Consider the following 26,371-nt stretch of genomic DNA (forward strand, 5'->3'; position numbering starts at 1 on the left):
ACTCTTGAAATACAAAAAACACTGACCAAGTGCATAATGGGGTTCATAATAATTGCATTTAATAGGTGAATTCCTCTTCATAAATACCAGAGTTCATCCTCCAAGGCACTATGATCCTTGAATTTCAGCCGATAGTTTTCAGATAACAGGTCTGATCGTAGGCAACCACGTGTGAACATTCAGCATATGTCTCAGAAAACTGCTGAACTCCAATATGTATTCCATGTTTATTTACATACCCATTCTTTATCCGACGCAGTATCTGTATCAGTTACTTTGGGCTGGCGGTTAAGCAGGTGAACTATTTTCGATGCTGCGTTCAGGCCCTTTCTGAAGTTTGGAGCGAATGACAGGGCATTAGCGACCATCCAAGTCCCGAACATCAAAGCTTCGGTCACTCTGAAAGAAAGAAGAAAAAGGAGATAATTAACATTTACTCAGCAAAAGTGAATTTAAACGAAAGACAGTCATCTAAAATGTTATCCAAAGTTTCGCACTACAGTCATAGACTGTGCAGCTGATCCCGGCGGAGGTTCGAGTCCTCCCTCGGGCATGGGTGTGTGTGTGTGTTTGTCCTTAGGATAATTTAGGTTAAGTTGTGTGTAAGCTTAGGGACTGATGACCTTTGCAGTTAAGTCCCACAAGATTTCACACACATTTGAACATTTTTGAAAGTTTCGCAGTGGAGAATTTGATATTGTCGAAGTTATTACCTTATAATACATTTTGTCTCTATACACGACAGTTGCAGTGATTTCTGTTACATTCTAGAGAGAGAGAGAGAGAGAGAGAGAGAGAGAGAGAGAGAGAGAGAGAGTTGTGTTTTTTATTTCTGCTAGGCAAACTTTTATCCCTTTCACGTTGGTTGGATGCTACTTAACCACCGCATTACGTACTCATCATTAAGAACTGCTCATTATGTATAAGTTTCAAATACAACTTTACTCAAATTTAAACTGCAAACTTCTTACGAAAATTTTATTTTCAGCTTTCACCCGGTTTCCCATAGCATGAAAAAAAGAAGGAATGAAGACTGTTTCACAACGAAGTCATTCGAGACGGAACTTAAGAATAGAGCAGCCTTTCCAAACGAACGTTCTTCTGTAATCCATTCAGGCGTACGTTAGCTGTTCGCTATGGTTGAGGTGATGGGTGATTCTCTGTTTTGCTATAGCATCTATAGTCACCAAATACAAAAGCATATTGTAATCAAAGTTGATGTTTATACGAACTTCAGAACCGTAGGTACTCAACAAGAATTGCAGGCTGCCGCTGTGGTCTTCAGTCAAAAGACTTATCTGTAAGAGATCTCCACGCTGTCTATCCTGCGCAAGCTTCTTCGCCATTGCAGAAGTGCTGCAACCTACATCCACGTGAACCTGCTTCCGCTACTCCAGCCTTGATCTCCCTCTGCAGTTTATATCCATCAGCCTTCCCTCCACTACCATTTCTTGATGCTCCATAATGTGTCCTAACAATCGATTCCAGCTTTTAGTCACTTTGGGACATGAATTTATTATCTCGCCAATTCGATGCACCATCTTCTCGTGGCTTACCAGATATAAGCATCTGATCTTCATCGTTCTCCTATAGCATTCCACTTCAAAAGCTAACTTTCTAGTCTTGTCTGAACTGTTTACTGTCGACGGTATATTTCTGAACGAGGCTACAATTCCCGTGAATAGCATCAGAAAATATTTCTTAATGTTTAAAATACTATTCGACATTAATAATCTCCACTTTTTCAGGAATACTTTCCTTGTTTGGATGTCTGCATTTTATGTGTTCTCTTCTTGTTTCCCTGTCAAAATAAAAAAAAATCATTTACTACTTTTAGTATCTCACTTCCTAATTTAATTCCATTATCCCTGGTAAATTATCTCCCAATGTATGCCTTACGTTCTCACATAAAGTATATTTTCTCACGCCATACGCCTCGTTAATCTACATCCACCTGCACCAGTAAACAGAAGAGGCTCATAAAATAATGACAAACGTGTTTCCATAACATTACTAACCAAGCACATAAAGACTACAAAGTCGGTTTTTCGAATGGAGATTTTCACTTCCACGGTAGCAATTCTTGATAACACTAATTAAATGATATTACTAAAGGAAATTTCAGATTAAAAATACACTTAAAATGGGAAAATTCTGATAATTACCAAAAAAACTTCTCCTTATTTGTTGAATACAATTTTTTCTTTGATAAATTTCAGATCGTTATAATTTACATTATTTAACTGGTACGTCAACTACACAGAATATACAATATGCAAAACGGAAAACGTATCACTAAAAATAAAGATTCATAAATACTATAAAAATGACTACATATATATATATGTATATGTGGTGTCACCGCCAGACACCACACTTGCTAGGTGGTAGCTTAAATCGGCCGCGGTCTATTAGTACATGTCGGACCCGCGTGTCGCCACTGTCAGGATCGTAGATCGAGCGCCACCACACGGCAGGTCTCGAGAGACTGACTAGCACTCGCCCCAGTTGTACGACGACGTTGCTAGCGACTACACTGACGAAGCCTTTCTCTCATTTGCCGAGAGACAGTTAGAATAGCCTTCTGCTAAGTCCATGGCTACGACCTAGCAAGGCGCCATTTGTAACATTGCATGTATCTAAAGAGTCTCACTTGTATCGCCACAATCTCCAGATGTCTCATCAAGAACGATGTATACAAGGATGTATTAAAAGTTAAGTATTCAAGGAGCTACGTACTTTTCTTTATAACATTCATTACGTATCCTGTTTCAGACCTCACTCCATCCTTCGTGAGTTAGCGCGTGCATCTTGGCCGCCTCTTTCAATTAGTGTGCGAAGTGTTGGCAAGTCTGCCGACACTACAATTTTGGCGACGCGGATCAATCAGGATCTTGTTCTTTCTCATTGCTTACATTTCCTTGTGTCATGGCTTCTCCAGATGTACTGTCCGAATTTTATCGCTTGCAGAATCAGCAGACGCAGGCGTTATTGGATGCCCTTGGACAGCTCGTCCAGGGTCAACGTGCACTGCAAACCGATGCGGCCGCCGCCGCTTCACCGCCACCACAGCCACAACATGCAGTTGCACCCCCATTTCGACCGTATAACCCAGCCGAAGAAACCTGGACGGAGTGGTCACGCCAATTTGGATTTCATCTCGCCGCCTACAGAATTCAAGGTAATGAGCGGCAGCCGTTTTTGCTTTCGTGTGTAGGTGTGTCCACCTACCGTGTGATAGTGAAATTGTTTCCCCGACGCGACGTAGCATTTCTGTCCTACGAAGACATTTTGTCGGCGTTAGATGCCTATTTCAAGGAAACGGTCAATGTTGTTGCAAAACGGTATACGTTCTTTCGTACAAAACGTACGGCCGGTCAAACTAATCGGGAGTGGGTTGCAACATTGCGAGGACTTACTAGGGAGTGTGCTTTTGAGTGTGACTGTGGACTCCCTTATTCAGATACAATGGTGCATGAAGCAATAGCACAGAACGTTTCTGATGTTCGCATACGGGAACAGATTTTGAAACTAGTCAATCCCTCCCTTCAACAAGTGATAGACATATTGGATAGGCAAGACACACTTGACTTTGCTCAGGAATCATTTGAAACTTCGCCAGCCGTGTGTCACATTAACCGGCCCGCCGGGCGCGCTGCACGGACCGCTACACAGCCCTCACGCACGTCCGCGCAGCTGCGGCCTAGCTCTCACACACGTGTGCCGCGTAGGCAACTAGACATTCGCGTGACAATTGCCTGTCACGCCATGCTATTTGCTTTTACTGTCATAAGAAAGGACATGTTCAAAGTGTTTGCCAGAAAAAGCTCAGATCGGACAATCACAACCATTCCAGGCCCTTTGCTTCGCGCCGGAATCGAACCAAGGACAATCAGGCTCGTGAACCTTCGCCCATGGACATTCATGTAGTTAATTCCACCCCGTCCAGTGCCACTATCTCAAACAGTGACTGTGTTCGTCCCACAAACAGTGTGCGTCGTCGTCGCCAGAAATCCCGTCCAGTCGCAAGTGCTTCTGTACCTGTCTCAGTTCAAATTGCGCGTGAAAGTCGCTCTTGTCAGCAGGACAATAAACTTTTTGTAGACTTGGACTTTGAAGGCAAAGTGATACCATTCCAGCTCGATACCGGAGCTGCAGTTTCATTGATCAATCACGACACGTACGAACAACTGGGCAAACCGCCGTTGCGTGCCGCAAATGTTCAGCTCACAAGTTATTCAGGACAGCAGATCCCAGTGTTAGGACAGTGCACTCTTCTTGCAACGTACAAGGGACAAACAAAACTTGTGTCACTTTACGTAATTCGTTCTTCTACTACAGTGAACTTGTTTGGTTTAGATTTATTTCGGTTGTTTAACATGTCAATAGTAAATTCGGTCCTATCAGTGAACCAGACTGTGCCTTCCGCCAGTGTTTCTCGTCTATGTGAAGAATTTGCAGACATTTTTGCACCGGGCCTTGGTTGCGCCAAGAACTATGAAGCACATTTGGAACTGCAAGTCGACGCGCAACCGAAATTTTTCCGAGCGCGCAATGTTCCCCACGCATTGCGTGATGAGGTCGCCAACCACTACGATATCTTGTATTGGTCCACTGCTAAGCACGGCAACGCTGATGCGTTGTCCCGGTTGCCTGTTGCTGAGGATAAAGCATTCGATTCTTCCGAACTTGCTTGCATGTTCATTGATGCGGAAACCGATAACGTGGTCGAATCGTTTCCGATTGATTTTCGTCGTGTCGCTACAGCCACAGCTGCTGACCCTGTCCTTGCTACTGTTTTGCGTTTTGTTGCTACGCAATGGCCCTTGTCAAAGTCGCGGATCGAGGATCCGCTGGTTCGCCGATTTTTTGCTCACAAGGAGAGACTTTTTGTACGACATGGTGTTTTGTTGTTGCGTTCTGATAATGATCAGTCCAGAGTCGTGGTCCCACGTTCGTTACAGTCCTCTGTCTTACGGCTTCTTCACCAAGGACATTGGGGTATAGTGCGAACGAAACAACTTGCTCGTCAGCACTGTACTTGGTTCGGAATCGATGCTGCGATTACGAATATGTGCTCTTCTTGCATGGCGTGTGCCGAACAACAATCCGCCCCGCCGCAGAAATTCTTTGCATGGCCGAAAGCCACTTCCCCTTGGCAACGCTTGCACATAGCTTTTGCTGGTCCATTCTGGAATGCTCGATGGTTGGTTGTGGTCGATTCTTTCAGTAATTTTCCTTTTGTTGTCCGGATGTCTTCCACGACGTCGTCTGCCACCATCCAAGCGTTATCCGCTATTTTTTGCATTGAAGGTATTCCACAGACTATTGTTTCCGACAATGGCCCACAATTCATGTCCGCAGAATTTCAGTCATTCTGCAAGGCCAATGGTATTCAACATCTGACATCCGCGCCGTTTTCGCCTCAGTCAAACGGTGCCGCTGAACGATTGGTCCGGACTTTCAAGTCACAGATGTTGAAGCTGAAAGAGTCGCATTCTCGGGAGGACGCGTTGTTGCTCTTTCTGTCCTCGTATCGCTCTCAGCCCCGCGATGGTCGCTCGCCGGCTGAGTTGCTCCACGGTCGTCCTCATCGAACCTTGATGTTTTTGCTGCATCCGCCCAATCAGGTTCCTGTGCAGCGGCAGACTCCTGCTTTTGCTCCTGGCGACGTTGTCTTCTATCGCAACTATCGCGGTTCACGGCGTTGGCTCGCAGGGCGCATTCTTCGCTGCCTCGGCCGCGCGATGTATTTGCTTTTGGGGGCCTCTGGTGAGGTGCGTCGGCATCTCAATCAGCTGCGCCTCTGTCGTCGCCCGGGTTCTGCCGCTCCCCGTCTGCTTTCAGCGACTGTGCCGTCCGGTCAGCGCCCTGGGGACCCATCTACTGGCTCGCCTCATCCCCAGGTGTTACCGACGATGTCCTCCATTTTGCCTCATGGCGACGCGCCGCCGCCGCCGCCTGTTCTCCCGCAGGCGCCGCCCGCAGTGGACGCATCGCTGCAACCGCCTGGCGCCTCCCTGGGTCACGCGCCACCGATCGCTTCCCGTGACCAGCTGGCCTCCGCCATGGAACTCTTGCCCGCTCCGGACCAGATGTCGTCATCGCGCGTCGGATCCCCCGACGCAATGGAGGTCGACCCTTCGGCCCCTCCTGTCTCATTACGGGCGCATACACCGCATGTTGACGTGCACCCTGGACTAGGTTTTCAGGCGTTTCCTAGCTCCCCTCGGACCGAGTGGCAGGGTGCGGGTGGCACAGCCTCGCCTGTTGTTAGGCTCCCCACCTCGTCGCATGCATCAACATGGGGTCCTCCCCACGGCGGGCGGAAGCCTTATCACACGACCGTTCGCCGATTTGCGGGGGAGGAATGTGGTGTCACCGCCAGACACCACACTTGCTAGGTGGTAGCTTAAATCGGCCGCGGTCTATTAGTACATGTCGGACCCGCGTGTCGCCACTGTCAGGATCGTAGATCGAGCGCCACCACACGGCAGGTCTCGAGAGACTGACTAGCACTCGCCCCAGTTGTACGACGACGTTGCTAGCGACTACACTGACGAAGCCTTTCTCTCATTTGCCGAGAGACAGTTAGAATAGCCTTCTGCTAAGTCCATGGCTACGACCTAGTAAGGCGCCATTTGTAACATTGCATGTATCTAAAGAGTCTCACTTGTATCGCCACAATCTCCAGATGTCTCATCAAGAACGATGTATACAAGGATGTATTAAAAGTTAAGTATTCAAGGAGCTACGTACTTTTCTTTATAACATTCATTACGTATCCTGTTTCAGACCTCACTCCATCCTTCGTGAGTTAGCGCGTGCATCTTGGCCGCCTCTTTCAATTAGTGTGCGTAGTGTTGGCAAGTCTGCCGACACTACAATATATATATATATATAAGTGTGTGTGTATGTTCTACATCTCCTCTTAAACTACTTTACCGATTTCAGCCACAATTTGTTTACATATCACTTATAGCCTAGAAATCATCGCTATGGTGTAAGAACTACCTACCCTTCCTATTCATTTTCTTTTTTGAGTCATCGGTATTCTTTCTGGTTTGATGCGGCCCGCCAAGAATTCCTCTCCTGTGCCAACCTCTTCATCTCAGACTAGCACTTGCAACCTACGTCCTCAATTATTTGCTGGACGTATCGCAATCTCTGTCTTTTTCTACAGTTATTGCACGCTACAGCTGCCTTTCGTACCATGGAAGTCGTTCCCTGATATCTTAACAGATGTCCTATCATCCTGTCTCTTCGCCTTGTCAGAACTTTCCATATATTCCCTTCCCCTCCGATTCTGCGCAGAACCTCCTTATTCCTTACCATATCAGTCCATCTAATGTTCAACATTCGCCGGTATCATCACATTTCAAATGCTTCGATTTCCTTCTCTTCCGGTTTCCCCACAGTCCATTTCACTATTGTATAATGCTGTGCTCCAAATGTAAATTCTCAAAAATTCTTCCTCGAATTAAGGTCTACGTTTGATACTAGTAGACATCTCTTGGCCAGGAATGTCCTTGCTGCGTCCGTCGTGGGTTTTTGCTAGATAGGTAGCAGAATTCCTTCATTTCATCTGCTTCGCGACTATCAATCCCGATGTGAAGTTTCTCGTAGTTCTCATTTCTGGTACTTCTCATTACTTTCGTATTTCTTCGATTTATTCTCAGTCCATATTCTGTACTCATTAGGCTGTTTACTCCTTTCGGGAGATCAAGTAATTCTTCTTCACTTTCACTCAGGAAGGCAATGTCATCAGCGAATCGCTTTTAATTTTAATTCCAGTCCAGAATTTTCCTTTTATTTCCATAATTGTTTCTTCGATGTACAGATTGAATAATAGGGGTCAAAGATTACACCCCTGTCTTACAATCTTTTTAATCCGAGCACTGCATTCTTGTTCGTCCACTCTTATTATTCCCCCTCGGCTCTTGTACATATTGTATATTACCCGTCTCTTCCTATAGTTTACCCATACTTTTCTCGGAATTTCGAACATCTTGCACTGTTTTACATCGTCGAACACTTTCTCCAGGCCGGCAAATCCTATGAACATGTTTTGATTTTCCTTCAGTTGTCAGAATTGCCTCTCTGGTGCCTTTACCTCTCCTAAAGCCAAACTAATCTTCACCTAACACATCCACAGTTTTCTTTTCTACTCTTCTGTATATCATTTTTGTCGGCAACTTGGATCCATGAGTTGTTAAGGGGAACGACCGGGTGACGGTCGAAAAAAGAAATTCTTTTGTTACGGAATTCGAATATATATACATTAAATAATTATTCCTCAACACATTATGCGTGAACTCCAAAAATTAACAAGGCTATGACCGTTTGAACCTAAAGCAAACGGTGAACTGAAAAGTTGTAAACACGGAACGCCATTATCACAAGTCGGAATTGATGCCATCACTCCTATTTATACCGATTTGAGCAAACCTGAATTGCTGGAGAGTTGTTTGGCCAATTTTACTCAAAATGTGAACGGAAGCCTCAATAGTCTCATTTGGAGATACGCACCAAAAATAACATTGTCAATACTGCTTCAAATTTGGCAGTATGTCTATTCGATGTAGGCCGTACTGCGTTAATGCACGTGGCAAATCCCCTTCAAATCAAAATCGGTGATGAATTCTCGCCAATTCGGTGAAGATAGAGACACTAGCGTCGATGCGTTCAGCGACGAGAAGGGCTTTCTGGACAAAAATGAGGGCTTATCAGGTCAAAGTAGCATCGATAATATCCTGTATGTTCCAAGTTTTGTGCCTTTGTTTATATGATAAATACTTGTCAAACTTTAAACGCGTTTCTCTCAAAACCAAGGTTTGCGGCATGGTTGTCGTCGCCTACAATATAATTTTTATCCGATTTTAATAATTTTTAGTGTCCCTTAAAGCAAACTGAAATCTCTTCAGTTAATCGTAGACGATCTTTTTATGTTGATATTTAGTATTTTTTCAGCCAAAAAAAAGGTGTCCTAAAAATTAACATTTTATTTCTAATATCTATAATTTAGCAAAAAAATTGTTTTTCAAATCCCTACGGTGAACTAAAATTGCATCCGTGGGGTCAGAGTGATATATTAATTTCATGTTGCAGATAACCACAAACGGTGTTACAGTGACAACCGTCGATCTGTCTCCTTTCAGAGTTGTCTCGGGAAAGTGCCAATTACACTGTAAAGATATTAATATTTTTCAATAAAAAATTACCAATAAAAACTTAAATGTATGCCTTATGCATTGCACCAAACACCATCTGTCTATTACATTCCAGTATGGAGCAACAAAATCCTGAATTTGAGCAATATTTTCGTCCGTCACCCTGCCGTTCTTTCTTAAGCTCATTGTGCGATAATTCTCGCACTTGTCAGCTCTTGCAGTTTTCGGAATTGTGTGGATGATATTTTCCCGAAAATCAGATGGTACGTCGGTAGACTCAAACATTATACATACCAACGAGAACAGTCGTTTTGTTGCCTCTTCCCCCAACGATTATACAAATTTTGATGGAATGTTATCTGTCACTTCTGTCTTATTTGATCTTAAGTCCTCCGAAGCTCTTTCAAATTCTGATTCTCATGCTGTATCCCCTATCTCTTCTAAATCGACTCCTGTTTCTTCTTCTATCACATCAGAGAAACCTTCCTTCTCTCAGAGGCCTTCAATTTACTCTTTACACCTATCCGCTCTCTTCTCTGCATTTAACGGTGGAATTCCCGTTGCACTCTTTATTCTACAACCCAGTTTCACCGAAGGTTGTTTTCACTTGCCTATACGCTGAGACAGTGCTTCTGACAATCAACTCTTTTTCGATTTCTTCGCATTTTACATGCAGCCATTTCGTCTTAGCTTCCTTGCGCTTCCTACTTATTTCGTTCCTCAACGTACTATATTACCTTATACCTGAACTTCTCTGAACATTTTTGTGTTTCTTTCGTTCATCCATCAACTAAAGTATTTCTTCTGTTACCCATGGTTTATTTGCAGTTACCTCCTTTGTACCTATGTTTTTCCTTCCAACTTCCGTGATTGCCCTTTTTAAAGATATCCAGTCCTCTTCAACTGCACTGCATAGTATCTCGTCATTCCTTAGTACTCCCGTATCGCACTTCTTTGCGTATTGACTCTTCCTGACTAATCTCTTAAACTTCAGCCTACTCTTCACTACTATTGCGATCCGAGTCTACATCTTCTCTTGGGTACGCCTATTGATCAAGTATCTAATTTCGGAATCTCTGTCTGACGATGACGTAATCTAACTGAAATCTTTCCGTATCACCAGGCCTTTTCCAAGTATTCATTCTTAGTAGCTGAAATTTATTACAGAATTCTCCTATCTCTCATTTATTGTCCCAAGCCTATATTCACCTGTAACCGTTTCTCCTACTCCTTCCCCTACAAATGCACTGAAGTCCCCCATGATTATTAGATTTTCATCTCCCTTTGCGTATTGCATTACCCTTTCAATATCCCCATGTAGTTTCTGTATCTCTTCATCTTCAGCTTGCGACGTAGGCTTGTATATATGAACTATCGTTGTCTGTGTTGGTTTGCTGTCGATTGTGGTAAGAACAGCCCTGTCACTGAACTGTTCGCAGTAACACACTCTCTGCCCTACCTTCCTATTCATACAGAAAATTACTCCCATTATACCGTTTTCTGCTGCTGCTGATGTTACCCTATATTCATCTGACCAGAATTCCTTGTGTTCTTCCCATTTCACTTCACTGACCCCTGCTGTATTTAGATTGAGCCTTTGCATTTCCCCTTGCAGATTTTCCAGCTTCCCTACCACGTTCAAACTTCTGACATTCCACACTCCGACTCGTAAAACGTTAGCCTTTCATTGGTTATTCAATATTTTCCTCCACCTGCCCCTTGGCAATACCCTGGCAGGGATCCGAATGGGGCACTACTCCAGAATCTTTTGCCGATGGAGAAATCATCATGACACTTCTTCAGTTACAGGCCACATGTCCCGCAGATACACGTTATATAGGGTGTTACAAAAAGGTACGGCCAAACTTTCAGGAAACATTCTTCATACACAAATAAAGAAAAAATGTTATGTGGACATGTGTCCGGAAACGCTTAATTTCTATGTTAGAGCTCATTTTAGTTTCGTCAGTATGTACTGTACTTCGTCGATTCACCGCCAGTGGGTCCAATTGAAGGAAGGTAATGTTGACTTCGGTGCTTGTGTTGAAATGCGACTCATTGCTCTACAGTACTAGCATCAAGCACATCAGTACGTAGCATCAACAGGTTAGTGTTCATCATGAACGTGGTTTTGTAGTCAGTGCAATTTTTACAATTGCGGAGTTGGGAGATGCCCATTTGATGTATGGATTAACACGGGGCAATAGCCGTGGCGCGGTACGTTTGTATCGAGACAGATTTCCAGAACGAAGGTGTCCCAACAGGAAGACGTTCGAAGCAATTGATCGGCGTCTTAGGGAGCACGGAACATTCCAGCCTATGACTCGCAACTGGGGAAGACCTAGAACGACGAGGACACCTGCAATGGACGAGGCAATTCTTCGTGCAGTTGGCGATAACCCTAATGTCAGCGTCAGAGAAGTTGCTGCTGTACAAGGTAACGTTGACCACGTCACTGTATGGAGAGTGCTACGGCAGAACCAGTTGTTTCCGTACGATGTACAGCGTGTGCAGGCACTATCAGCAGCTGATTGGCCTCCACGGGTACACTTCTGCGAATGGTTCATCCAACAATGTGTCAATCCTCATTTCAGTGCAAATGTTCTCTTTACGGATGAGGCTTCATTCCAATGTGATCAAATTGTAAATTTTCACAGTCAACATGTGTGGGCCGACGAGAATCCGCACGCAATTGTGCAATCACGTCATCAACACAGATTTTCTGTGAACGTTTGGGCAGGCATTGTTGGTGATGTCATGATTGGGCCCCATGTTCTTCCACCTACGCTCAATGGAGCACATTATCATGAAAATACGGGATACTCTACCTGTGCTGCTAGAACATGTGCCTTTACAAGTATGACACAACATGTGGTTCATGCACGATGGAGCTCCTGCACATTTCAGTCGAAGTGTTCGTACGCTTCTCAACAACAGATTCGGTGACCGATGGATTGGTAGAGGCGGACCAATTCCAAGACCTCCACGCTCTCCTGACCTCAACCCTCTTGACTTTCATTTATGGGGCATTTGAAAGCTCTTGTCTACACAACCCCGGTACCAAGTGTAGAGACTCTTCGTGCTCGTATTGTGGACGGCTGTGATACAATACGCCATTCTCCAGGACTGCATCAGCGCATCATGGATTACATGCGACGGAGGGTGAATGCATGTATCCTCGCTAACGGAGGACATTTTGATAATTTCCTGTAACAAAGTGTTTGAAGTCACGCTGGTACGTTCTGTTGCTGTGTGTTTCCATTCCATGATTAAAGTGATTTGAAGAGAAGTAATAAAATGAGCTCTAACATGGAAAGTAAGCGTTTCCGGACACATGTCCACATAACATATTTTCTTTCTTTGTGTGTGAGGAATGTTTCCTGAAAGTTTGGCCGTACCTTTTTGTAACACCCTGTATGTCTCGAATGCAATGGTTCCCATTGCCTTCTACATACCCATGCCGTTGATCATTGATCATTCTTCCTCCTTTAGGGGCAGTTTCCCACTCTGAAGACAAGAGAGTGCCCTATACCTCTGTCCGCTCTTCCGCAATTCTTCGATAAGGCCGTTCGCAGAATGAGGGTGACTCCTTATACCAGAAGTCATCGACCGCCAATGCTAATTATTAATCAAAATTTAAACAATGGCGGGTTTCGAACCCCGGATCGATGAAGTTTTGCGTACTAATCGAAGACGCTACACTGTTTTTTTTCTTTTTTAGACCTTTGCCTTTCGCGGGCAAGTGCTCTACTTTTTTTTTTTGGAACAGGAAGGCAAGGTAAACAAACAATCTTTCAATCTTTATTCGTACAACTGTGCTGTCCTAGGGATAAGAAAAGTATCGAGACAGCAAAAACAATTTGGAAACCATAAAATCAACATAATGGCAACCCTCCTATTGTTTTTATTATTTTTTTATTTAATTTAACTTTTTTAACATTAATAAAGTAAATGACAATCCTAGTCACGGGCGGGAGTGAAAATGAAGTTACCATCTGCATCACAATCCCTGCAGCACGCGGTGTCGCATCATAAATGTGGCAGAAAGCCATATAATCTTCACCATTTCTGCCATTGTGGGCAGCATGTATTTCTCCTGCGTCGAACATCCGAAGGTCCATTATCTGAGGCGGTTTCGGTGTTTACAATCGTTGTGTTTTTCCAAATTGTTCAAATGGTTCGAATGGCTCTGAGCACTATGGGACTCAACTGCTGTGGTCATTAGTCCCCTAGAACTTAGAACTACTTAAACCTAACTAACCTAAGGACATCACACACATCCATGCCTGAGGCAGGATTCGAACCCGCGACCGTAGCAGTCGCACGGTTCCGGACTGCGCGCCTAGAACCGCGAGACCACCGCGGCCGGCGTGTTTTTCCACGCTAACATAATCCAGTCATAACTGGCGCCAACAGGTAGTACATCCGATGTGATTTCTGTGTAGTTAGTGCGCCGAAGGAAGGCCAGTATCCAATGCGTCAGCATCCAGACGTTTCTCGCTGCGCCACACACTAAACCATGTTCTTCCGTTGCTAACAGTCCACAGTGTGTGCAAAGAGGAGAATCGACCATATGAATTGTATGTAATCGACTCCTGGTCACTAGTTTACGATTTATAAGAATATACCACATCGATCTCGCTGCTGTTGACAGTAATGGAGTATGCACTGCACACCAAATGTGGTTCCAAGTTCTCGATGGGTATTTGAATTCCATTATGTTGCGGCCATGGTGATCCATCAAGCACCTATAGATCTCCCGAGTCGTGGGTATGCTCGTTGAAGGTATTTTCAGACGAACATAACTATGATCAACAAGAAATGAGGCAATGTGTGCAAGAGAAGGCCAAATGTTGCCCACCGCTATCGGGGGTTCGTACGAAGGCTGAACAAGTACTTTTATCAGGGCTAATGTTATGGTATGCTTTCGATGTTGCCAATTTCGTATCATCGCTCGCATGTAAAGCGCCAAAGCTTTGTTTCGCACGTTTGTGAGGTTGAGGCCACCGTTCCGGAACTGTAGCGTTAACGGTCATATTTGATCTTAAATAACATCCCAGTACTAACATAATAACCAAGCCAGCCATGAGGCGGGCTGCAATACCCTTCGGTATTGGTAGGATCTGCGCTAAATGGGGCAGTCGTGACGCTGTGTGAACGTTGGAGTATGCCACACGTTGGATCATGTCAAAAGCTCTCAGTGAGTTGTTGCGTATCCTCAGACGAACATTCTGCAGAAGCCGCCGAGAACTCGCCGTCGCTGACCGCCGTAGTGAACGGGTAAATCTGATCCCCAGACATCTAAGCGATTGCACCCTCTGAAACTGTCCCGGTACGTCTTCCAGACCCCGTACAATGTGCATAATTTTGGATTTCGTCATGTTAACGACACTTTCTGCCGCCGTCCCGTAAGAGTCGTTCAACAGCCTGACGCACTTCATGTCTTGATTTGACAAGAAGGATCAGGTCGTCCGCATATGCGCGACAAACGAAACAGTTCTCATTAAGCGCTATCCCAGTAAGTGAGTGCCTCATAACACACATCAGTGGCTGAAGTGCTATTGCAAACAGCATCATGGAGAGTGGGCACCCTTGTCGGACTGAGCTGTTAATGGGAATCGAGCCAGCTTCCCGACCGTTCGATGTAGCCCCTCGTATTAGCCTCATAACGATGGAGATGAAAACAGGTGGAATCGCCATTCGGCTCATGACTGACTCCAAGAAGTCATGGTTTATCCTGTCGAACGCACGATCGAAGTCCACAGATATCAACGCTGCTCGCATTCTACACGTGACTGACTCCAAGAAGTCATGGTTTATCCTGTCGAACGCACGATCGAAGTCCACAGATATCAACGCTGCTCGCATTCTACACGTTTCCGCAAGGGCGATAACGTCACGGTATTCACTTAACGCCGAGGAGATGTTGCTTCGCACCCCTAGGCAAGCCTGATCAGGGGATATTGTCCTGTATATCGCCAGCTTGAGACGAGATGATAGTAGTCGTGAAAAGATTTTACAGTCGGTATTTAACATAGTGAGAGGCCGATATTGATTAACACTGCGACTCCCCGCCATCTTCCGGATGGGAAGAAGAAAGCCCGTCACAAAATCCGACGGTAGGAGCTTGTCCGGACGCATCCTCTCATTGTACATCGACACCAGCCGTGACATCATCATGTCCACGAATTCTCGATAAAACTCTAACGTAATCCCATCTGGCCCTGGTGATTTATGGGCCACTCCTTTTGTGAGTGCCACCATTATACCGTCTTCTGTGAGTGGCTCCATAAGTGCTGCCTTATCCGTCTCTGTCAATGTCGTTTGCAGATGTTGCAGTATGTCTTCCCCCACTCGACGGTCCGTCGGGGTACCGGCATATAGGTGGCGGAAATGCTCTAAAAATTCATTTGCAGTGTCCTATTGTGTTGTCAGTTGACAGACATCTAAACCGTGGACCACTGTTACCAATGCCCGGCGGTAACGTTTATGTTCCCGCGACACGTGGTGCATCGAGGTACGTTCGCCACTGATGGTGTCTAGACATCTTGTCCGTATTGGGATGCCACCCAGTCGTCGTCGCGTGATCGATAGGATTTGTGCCTTGACACGATGAGCTTCTGCATGATGTTCTGCAGACGGCACCTGGAATGACAGCTCACGAAGCATGGTGTAATAATAATCAAGAGTGTCTCTTTGCCATCTCGTCTTATCCCGACCATACTGTATTTGAGCTGTTCTTATTGCCGGCTTGGTACACTCGAGTCACCATTGAAGCACGGAGGTATAAGTTGGTAGACGGCGCTGCATGTGGCCCATACCTCCCCGATTCTCCGACGACATTCGGGGTCCGCCAAAAGTGACGAATTGAGGTTCCATGTCCCGCGGCTTCTCCACACACTTTGTCTAGGGAGTGATATGTTACAAATTTAAGCCAGAAGATCAGTAAATGCTGCAGGCCATCGTTCCGCGTCGACCACCTTATCCTGCAGACCAATCGAAACATATATTCGATCGAGTCTGCTCACCGAGTGACTGGCAAAAAAAGTATATCCCTCACGGATTCTATGAATCATGTCCCAGGTGTCGCTTAACTTCAGGTCCCGGCATAGCACTTGCAATTCACGACAGGTATTGTAATGTGGAATCTGGTCTTTTTGGGCTAAAACACAACTGAAATCACCACCTATAATGAAATGATCGAATCTGCCGGTAAATAAGGACACAATCTCTTCCGAATAATATCTCGCACGCGCCCGTCTAGCCAGCCGCTGTGGCGGAGCGGTTCTAGGCGCGTCATTCCGGAACCGCGCTGCTGCTACGGTCGCAGGTTCGAATCCTGCCTCGGGCATGGATGTGAGTGATGTCCTTAGGTTAGTTACGTTTAAGTAGTTCTAAGTTCTAGGGAGCTGATGACCTCAGATGTTAAGTCCCATAGTGCTCAGAGCCATTTGAACCATTTGAACGCGCCCGTCTGTTGTCTGTGCCGGAAGGGGCATAAACATTGAGAATACGAATTACATGAACAGTTATCGCCAGTCCTCGTGCCGAAGGAAGATAAGCCAGGTCGCGAACCGGAATCCCGTCTCGGACCAATATCGCCGTTCCACTGTCGTTGTTCGAGTGAGGCGAGTTGTAGGAGATGTATCCATGTACTTCCTGGAACTCAGGAATGTAAATTTCCTGCACCATCAGTATATCCACATCTGACGCGTATATCATGTCCCTAAACAACTGCTGTTTCACGGGCAATCTAATGGTACTTACGTTCACTGTCCCCATTCTGTGTGCCTGGGGTCGAGTAGCTGTCATCTCCACATGATGTTAAAATGACAAAATTTCACCGTATCGATAGTCCCTTTGCAGATCCACAGAGGGTCGCCCGACGGACGTGTCCCTGCGGCATTAGGTTACTTGAGATGCGGACGGATGCGACTCCCCACCAATAGAATGGTCCGCATCGGTGATTTCGTCGTCCTGCTCATCCCAGCTGATATTATTGGGGTGCTCCAAAAATTCCCTGTGCTGCATTGATGCGTGACATCTGTTGTTCTTTCGCAGCTTTAAACTCCGCCGCAGAAGGGGTGTCAGGCCTCTGAGCGGATGCGTCGTCTGAACAACATGACATCTTTTCACTGTCCGAATTCATATGGTCAGCGACATCCGAAGCTTGTGGTTCCAAGTCAGATAGGTCCATAGTGTTAGACTCATCTGGGCTCCCAAGAAGAGAAGGGAGCGTCTCCGCAGAGTTTAGTCGGTGCTTCTTGCGGCGCTTTGGCGAGCGTTGTTTGCGGGCCCTAACCTCGGCCTCTGGTGTTGGTGAATCTTGTATATCCGTCTTTCTCACCGCCGCCACACCGCTCTGGGGCCGTTCCACTTCAGCTTCCATGCCTAGTGTGATGCTGTCATCCTCTTTCTGCACCACCTGTATGGATTGGAGGTTGGTCGGAGCCATTCCTTCTTTAGTGGGACCCGAAGGCTCCTCAATCAACTGCGGCGTTGGTGCGATAGTGTGCTCCGACTTCGGCGTCACCACCCCGCGAGGTGCCGTCACGTAAGACATCGGCAGTGACGTTGGTGTAGTCGGATTCTGGAAGTCTCCTCTGGGGAGTTGCATGAATCTCCTCTAAATACACGCTGACCGAAGATGTCCTTCACCACCACACCCGGAGCGTGTCCGGGGCTGTCCATCATAGATACCAATAGCTCTACAGCCGCCGATGTTCATGTACGATGGCACATGTTTCGTAAGGGCAATTCGCACTTGTCGGGCACCATTGAGCACTGGATACGTGCTAAAACTTGCCCAACGTTCGGCCCTATGACTAATAACTCTGCCATATGGCTATAGTGATTCAGTGACCAATGATTCGGGTACCTCGCAAGGCAGCTCGAAGACTCGAATCGTACGCACGCCCAGGCCCGAATGAGCTACTAAAACTTCGCCAATATGACCATCGGAGTGTCGGAATTGGAATCCTCGTTTGGCGGCTTCAATGATTCTATCGCATGCTGCGTCATCAATCATCTTTACCTAAAGAGTGCTGCTCACGATTGATAAATGAATTCCAATAATATCCGTGTAATTAAGATGCACTTCGTCCCTCAAGAAACATTCGATTTCGAAAGCCTTCGGTCTTGCATACTCGTTACAGAACGTGAACTGTATCGTGGTTTTTCGGAAATTGTGTGCCATTGCGTTCGATTCAAACAGTAACACAAGCGAGTGACGACAGTGTAAACACCGCTTCTTCCGCTAACGTTCGCAGCCGGGACGTAAACAAGTCCGAGCTGCTCCGCAGCCATAGGCGGATTGCACCTAGGCCACCTTTCTATATTGGAAGAAATTCTTTGTGGATTAGAACGACCAGTCTAAGGTTGGGGAAAGCTTGATGTTATGGAGTTAGAAGACGAGATGGACAGACAGCGAAGGGAAGAAAACAGGGGCACAGATAGAGTGAGGAGGAGGTATAATGAGGGGGGGGGGCGAATGGACCGAGAGGAGATGGACAGAGAAAGGGAAGTGTAGCAGATGGACAGTGACAGGGGGAGGAGGAGATAGGCACACAGCCGGCCGAAGTGGCCGTGCGGTTAAAGGCGCTGCAGTCTGGAACCGCAAGACCGCTACGGTCGCAGGTTCGAATCCTGCCTCGGGCATGGATGTTTGTGATGTCCTTAGGTTAGTTAGGTTTAAGTAGTTCTAAGTTCTAGGGGACTGATGACCACAGCAGTTGAGTCCCATAGTGCTCAGAGCCATTTGAACTACATTTTTGAGATAGGCACAGAGATAGGGAGGAGGAGATGAAGAGATACAGGAAAAGGAGTAAATTGACAGAGGACGGGAAGGGGAAGAATGGACAGATAGCGAGAGGGAAACAGGGGATTGGCAAAGAAACAAGGAGAAGGTGATGGACAGAGAGAGGGGAGGTGGAAACAGAGAAAGGGGAAAGGAGCAAATGGACGAAGGAAACAGGAGGAGGTGGACAGAGACAGAGGGAAGATGAGACAGACAGAGAGAGGAGGAGGAGGAGATAAACAGAGCAGGAGGAAATTGACAAAGAAAGGGAAGAAGAGGAAATGGTCATAGAGAGGAGGAGGAGGAGGAGGAGGAGATGTAGAGAGAGAAGGGCAGGAGGAGATGATCAAAGAAAGGGGGCAGGAGGAGCTGGACAAAGAAAGGGGGCAGTGGAGATGCAGATTAGAGAGGAAAGGAGAAAATGGACAGAAGGGAATGGCAGAGGATGGGAGGAGCAGATGGACAGAGATAAGGTTAGATGAACAGAGAGAGTAGCACGAGGAGATGGACAGGAGAAGGGGGAGGTGGACAGAGAGAGAGGGGGTAGAGAAGATGGTCAGAGAGGGTGGGTTATGGAGGAATGGGTCAGAAAGGGGAGTGGGTATGGAGAAGTTGAACTAATAGAAGAATGAAACAAACACATACCTGCGAAACGCCAGGTACTCCGGTAGTATAATAATAATAACAATAATAGCAATAATAATAGTAATATCACTAACCAACACGTTATACCTAGGACCAGGCGCACAGTTCCATGTGAAGCAACAAAATTTAGTTTACGTCAGTGATTAATAAGGCTTTGAAAACACGTTTTTTGTTAAGATTCACTTGTACTTGTTTAGGCTTCAAATGGCTGTGAACACTATGGGTTTTAACTGCTGAGGTCATCAGTCCCCTAGAACTTAGAGAACTACTTAAACCTAAGGGCATCATACACATCCATGCCCGAGGCAGGATTCGAACCTGCGACCGTAGCGGTCGCGCGATTCCAGACTGTAGCGCCTAGAACCGCTCGGCCACCCAATTTGTTTAGGTTCTTCATTTACATACTCTCGTGGCAGTTGGTCGTCTTGCGCGTCATCTGCCTTAAATTGTACATTATGGTGGTTTACGCCACTGCTGAATAGGTTGCTGGAATCACTGGTCACTTACTGTTCAAAAATTCTAATGTATTGACGCGTTTCGGGGACAGCCCACCATCAAAACATCATTAAAAGAAAAGTCTTCACACAGAGTATGGAATTAGCTGTCAACATCAGTACTCAGCTCAATACTGAGTACGGCTGACACATTTGACTCCATATTTTTTACGATGACTTTTCCTTTTTTTGATGTTTTGACGAAGGGCTGCGCCCTAAACGCGTCAGTAAATGACTATTTATTGACAATAGATGATCATTTATTCTAGCGACCCATTCAGCAATGGTATAAGTCTCCTCAAGTTTAGGTCATGGTCGCAGGCCTCATCCGCAACATTATGTCGCACCTTGAGCTGTCTCATATAGCTGAATGTGATGAATATGTGTGTTGTGTTGTGCTGTTGATGAACTCTTCTTCTTGTACATAGTCTACTCTCCTCCAACAGCACCAACGTGTCCGCCAAGAATAACGTACCAAATCGCCCAGGTGAAAATACATTACTAGTATCTTCAATTTGTCAAGAGACATTAAAAAAAAGTTTGAAGCCTCACACTGTGTAATACAAATAGCCAACGAGGGGAATATTCGGTGTGGTATCTTCACTCATTGCTACTCACTTGAAGACGTCTTGGTACGGTACGCTATCGGAGACGATGAGGAAGCCTCCGTAGTAGATGCAGACGGCGTAGGTGAAGGTCCCGAGGCTGCGCGCCAGGCTGAAGACGGCTGCTCGCACGTAGGTGTTGCGCTTGGCGAGGCGGATGGCCGGCTCCAGCTCCAGCATGTACTTGGCGTGGAACTGCCGCTCGCGGCACAGGCCCGCCACCGTGCGTATGTTGCCCACAGCCTCCACCGCCACCTGCAGATCGAGACAATGTGTTTGGTCACGGGGCGCGTTCTGGGTGCCACAAGCAGGATCCTAAGAAAGAGAAAACAACACCAACCACATAACATGTTACGATAAAAGGCATTAGCCAAACAGCAGTTGGTTGGTCGTTTCGTGTTCCAGTTTGGTGTATGTCCGAGATTAGCGCAACAGGCAGAGAGAGGGGTGGGAGAGGGTGGTGGGGGGCGCAAATAAAACGGAAGAAAAATTTTAAACTACATGACTTCCTCCTTTGAAATTTGGCATAACAGCTGTTTCATAAAATTTTTAATCTTTCTCTTTATCTCCTACCATTTGTGTTCAATGTGTATTAACTCTGGACACAGAAAGGTTTCTTGCTGAGCAGCAGACAGAAAATGCTCTAGATAAATATAGAAAGTTAAGCAGCAAGAGAAGAAGACTCCCTTTGGTAATATGTCACAACGAAAATGCTCAGACGCTTCGTACCCTTGCATCTGTTAAAGTGTGTGCGGTTAAATCCAAGGAGAGCACAGAGTGAAAGAATCCGACTTTTGGAATAATAAATGACTTCACTGTGAAATTAAAACAATAACCAAAACCAAGGTACGCCGTTCAGAAGTGTGTATGTCTTTGCACAAACGTGAAATCAAAATGTGAAGCTGCGTAACATTCAGTATCATGCAGCTCCACACCACGCATTGTGCCAGCTGGAGGGGCCGTGCGGTTCTAGGCGCTACAGTCTGGAACCGAGCGACCGCTACGGTCGCAGGTTCGAATCCTGACTCGGGTATGGATGTGTGTGATGTCCTTAGGTTAGTTAGGTTTAATTAGTTCTAAGTTGTAGGCGACTGATGACCTCAGAAGTTAAGTCGCATAGTGCTCAGAGCCATTTGAACCATTTTGAACACCACGCATTGTACTATGCTCATAGCGATAGCAACAACTGAATGAAAATAATTTACTCGGTTGTTGGGAAACGATCGACTCATTCGGTTGTAGCTTCATGTGCTGGTCAGACTGCTCACTCATTGTTCTGAGTGAAACCAGTCTGTGAGAGCAAACGAATGAAAACAGTTGAATCAGCCTACAGCCGTTTTACATGTCGGCTGGACTGATATTCATTGATTTTTTTCGACTGTACCTACAATGTTGGCGCTACCAAATGACAACTGATACAGTACGTTGAAGTTTTGGATATTGAATGAAACCAGTCAATGATCTTCCTGTAGGTTCTGCTGTCCAGTATGAGAGTCGATTCTAGCCACTTTCCACATATTCGTCTAGGCTAATGTTGGGCTGATTACCATTCAAAGTACACTAACAAATAATGAAAAATATTTGCGTCGGAACAATACTTCCGGCAAGTGACACTACATGCCTAAAATGGAAGTCATAAAGTCACTAGACAGAGTTTCAACAAATTTAAATTTTAAAAAAATGTTCACTTATTTAAACATAAATTTTCAATGTAGCACCAGTTATCAAACTTTTAAAACCACCCAGAAATTTATATTTAATGCCATACGCTCGAAAAATAAGTATTTAACTAAATAAATTTTGAAAATACTTCATTCTTGGTATACTTTTCATTTACCGCTCTTTGAACAAGATATGTTATATGTGTTGGATAACTCCTTTGGTATGAATGGGTACCAGCCATGTTTGAACTCCTTCATGCTTACATCGGATAGACGTCAAGTATAAGCCTTTCTGCGATTGTCAGAAGAAAGAAGAAAGAGATTTAAGCGATCTGATGTTTTCCTGTTGTTTCTTCTAAACACAAAAAAACCCTAAGGTGCAAAACCTTGTGAATTTGAATATGCCCTTTTTGTTGCTGCATGAAGATAATCAAATATATAAAATTTATGTCATGTCACACGAGACAGTAACAAGTGTATATGAAATCTGGTATGCTATCTGTGGATGTACATCAAGGTGTATGCTTCTCTATCTCTGTTGAGTTCTTTTTTATATTCCATTATGTCTATCGTCGATACTATGGCTAGATTCGTGGGACCTACAAACCAGTCCTAAATCATTATTAAAACATAGTTTTATGTATATACCAACTTGTTGGCAGTATGGTTCAGTAGTCCCAAGGACAAAAAGAGCCCACTGCCGAAATATTGACTGTAAAGCTGGACAATAGCTTTGAGGAATAGCATAATGGGAGGTGGGGAACTTGGCATTAATCGTGATAGCTGCTATCGTGCAGTCACACCGAACGCTCTCTCTCTCTCTCTCTCTCTCTCTCTCTCTCTCTCTAGGTGCTGGTTTTCGATTTCATTGTCTACACTGTACTTCTTGCCGAGTTTTTCATGTGTAATACCTGGCCTCCAGCGGGAAGGCAGCTCTCCAGTTCGTTTCGTTTGTAATTGTGAGTGGACTAATGTAGCCGGCCTTGTGGCCGAGCGGTTCTAGGCGCTTGTCTGGAACCGCGCGACCGCTACCGTCGCAGGTTCGAATCCTGCCTCGGGCATGGGTGTGAGTGATGTCCTTAGGTAAGTTAGGTTTAAGTAGTTCTAAGTTCTAGAGGACTGATGATCTCAGTTGTTAAGTCCCATAGTGCTCAGAGCCATTTGCACCATTTGCACTAATGTAGCCGCGAGACGGGTTACCTCAATTTATGTTCCTTTTGGTTTATAATATATAAGTACTTTCATGTTTAACTTCACCGAAAACTTCTCATTCACTGTAGCTTCACCCCCCCCTCTCTCCATTTTTTATTAATTACGTGGGTCATTCAATTATCAAACACAGAAAGTGATGTAGAAAAAATTGTATATTTTTACAAAATGAAACTTTTACTGTTTCTCAACGCAATTACTATCACAATTAATACATTTTTCGCAATGATCTACTGTTTATATCTGACGCAAAGAAGTCTTTGTCCTTTTTTTCAAACTACTTTCCCTCAAATTCTTTGGCCTCCTCGTTATTGCTGAACTTTATTCCACCTAATGCGTCTTTTAATGGACAAACAAACAAAAATTGGAGGATGCGAAATCTGGACTGAAGGGAGGATGACGTAGTATCTCCAGGTCAATTTTTTCAATGGTTTCTTTGGCCAGTTGGGCGATGTAACGACGAGCATTGTCGTGTATCAATATTATGGTTATTCATTGAGATCCGAACATTTTTCTCTCATTGCTGGCTTTACTTTGTTCACGAGCATGTCTGAACTAGCAGGCGAGGGGGTAGGGTGTAGCGACTGGAGTGTTTTACTACTTGTCCGTGTTTATTGTACGCTTCTCTTCCAAACCACAAAAGATGACACCTTAGGCATCCCAAAAGACCGACAATGTGTCTTTTGCCGCCGATGCTTTGTTCTGAATTTCCTTCGGACAGGTGAGCTGGTGTGCTTCCATTCCATGCTTTGTCTTTTGAACTCAAAATGGTTAACCCAAATTTCATTTCACGTTAAAATCATGTTTAAAAAATTGTCACCTTCACTTTCATAGTGTTCTTCCAAGTCTGTGCACACTTTGAGTTTTGTTTCCTTGTACTGTTTTGTTGACTCTTTCAGGACCCACCTTGCACTTGCTCTACTCTACTTGTGCTCGTCACTGATAACGTTATGGTTCTGAGCACTATGGGACTTAACATCTGTGGTCATCAGTCCCCTAGAACTTAGAACTACTTAAACCTAACTAACCTAAGGACATCACACACATCCATGCCCGAGGCAGGATTCGAACCTGCGACCGTAGCAGTCGCGCGGTTCCGGACTGCGCGCCTAGAACCGCTAGACCACCGCCGCCGGCGATAACGTTATGAACTGTGCCAACATCTACTCCAACAGTTTTTGCTATATGTTGTTGTAGCGCGTCGGCTTTCATGAATAACGTTGTCAGTGTGGCATCGAAGCGAACGAGCTGGTTGGCCAGGAGTTTTCTCGTCAGTCATTGAGGTTTCACCGTTTTTGATCTGCTATACCCACTTACAGAAGTTTCCGGAGTTCATAAAACTTTCATAATATTGTAAAATTGTTCGAGAAAAGATTTCAGTTGTTTTTTTTTTCTTCAGAAAGCAAATAACCGATCACAGAACGTTATTTAACTAATGTGGCACGCCATCGTTAAGTTCAATATTGACGTTATTAACAAAACAATTATTATCAGATAATTGTTCTCAGCTTATCTCAGTGATACCTACCTCAAGTCATGAAAATACATTACTCCATCTATAGATTGTTTAATTTCTAGCCGCGCGGCTAGAGGCGTCATGTCACGGACTGCGCGGTCCCTCCCGCCGGAGGTTCGAGTCCTTCCTCGGGAGTGTGTTTGTGTATTGTTCTTAGCATAAGTTAGTTTAAGTAGTGTGTAAGTCTAGGGGCCGATGACCTAAGCAGTTTGGTCCCTTAGGAAATCAAAAACATTTGAACATCATTTAATTTCTACATCAATTTGTCCCTTTAATTATTAAATGACTCTCTTATATCACTTACTTGGCAACAAGCCCATGCAAATAGAAGAAGACGGATGCCTTTGCGGTCCAGGGTATCAAAATCAGCAGATGCGTGTCTCTCCCACTGCCTGACAGGCAAAATGTGTTAGTCATCCTTCATATTTTTAACTTCAGTCAGCGCTGACGTGAAAACAGCCACAATCACTGTAACAATTCCTTACGAAAAAGTGATAAAGATCTCCAGTCGCTACTACTGGTGAAAAGAAGCCTACACCACTAATCCAAGTTCCTTTCAACGTGTTTCCTTGCCAACCTTTCTTTGTGCTTGTCGGTACACTTGTTCGTAATTGTTGCCTGGAGTCACAGTTATCCCAGTTGTCTGCATCGACACAGCTCTTTCAGTTGCCTCCCATAACGTCAGTGTGTGGAGCTATTGCTACCTGCTCGGAATAGCTGTGATCATAATTTATACCGGTGACTGTCTGTTGTTGAGCGCAGACGACTACTACAAGACGGATCTTCAACGTTTTTTGTGTCTCGATAGCGGTTGAATGTTCGAACTACGTCGCTGTGGCATAGTTAGTGAAAAGTCCCGGCGCGCAGCATTCGAGCCGACGGGCTTTGCCCGTCTCACCTGATGCAGCTGCTTGCCAGCCCGTAGCTCTGGGTGACTCATGTGAAGTTGGCATCCGACTTTCGAGAAGTAAACATTTTTTTCCAGAATCCCTGATAGCTATACCATAATTCTAAGGTTTTATATGCAAAATCTGAATAGCTCTGCAGAATTATATCAAGGAAAAATAATATTTGGGAAAATTTTAGTCTTATAGAAAAAGTAATAGCCACAGTTTCGAAAAAAATTAATAATGACAATTCTGAATAGTGCTCCAAGAGTTCTACAGTAAACCCTAACGAAATTTTTTTGTGCAGATGGTACTTTATAACTGCAATAATGAGGGACCCATTTCCCCAGCTGTGTGAAGTTGGCACGCAATTTTCGAGAAATATAAT

The 26,371-nt window shown here is 45.0% G+C and overlaps 1 protein-coding gene across 1 annotated transcript in view; it reads right to left on the bottom strand.

Moving 5' to 3' along the window:
* The window catches only part of LOC126252543 (ATP-dependent translocase ABCB1-like), a 305,981-nt gene that overhangs the window by 14,706 nt on the left and 264,904 nt on the right, over window positions 1–26,371 (bottom strand). Inside the window, exons 19-20 of the mRNA XM_049953441.1 lie at window positions 20,724–20,965; window positions 240–399 (exon numbers count right to left, since the gene is read on the bottom strand). Of these exons, the coding sequence (XP_049809398.1) occupies window positions 240–399; window positions 20,724–20,965 (402 nt within the window). The remainder of the gene's footprint in view (window positions 1–239; window positions 400–20,723; window positions 20,966–26,371) is intronic.

Source organism: Schistocerca nitens, chromosome 4 (assembly GCF_023898315.1).
Source record: "Schistocerca nitens isolate TAMUIC-IGC-003100 chromosome 4, iqSchNite1.1, whole genome shotgun sequence".
In the NCBI taxonomy this organism is placed as follows: domain Eukaryota; kingdom Metazoa; phylum Arthropoda; class Insecta; order Orthoptera; family Acrididae; genus Schistocerca; species Schistocerca nitens.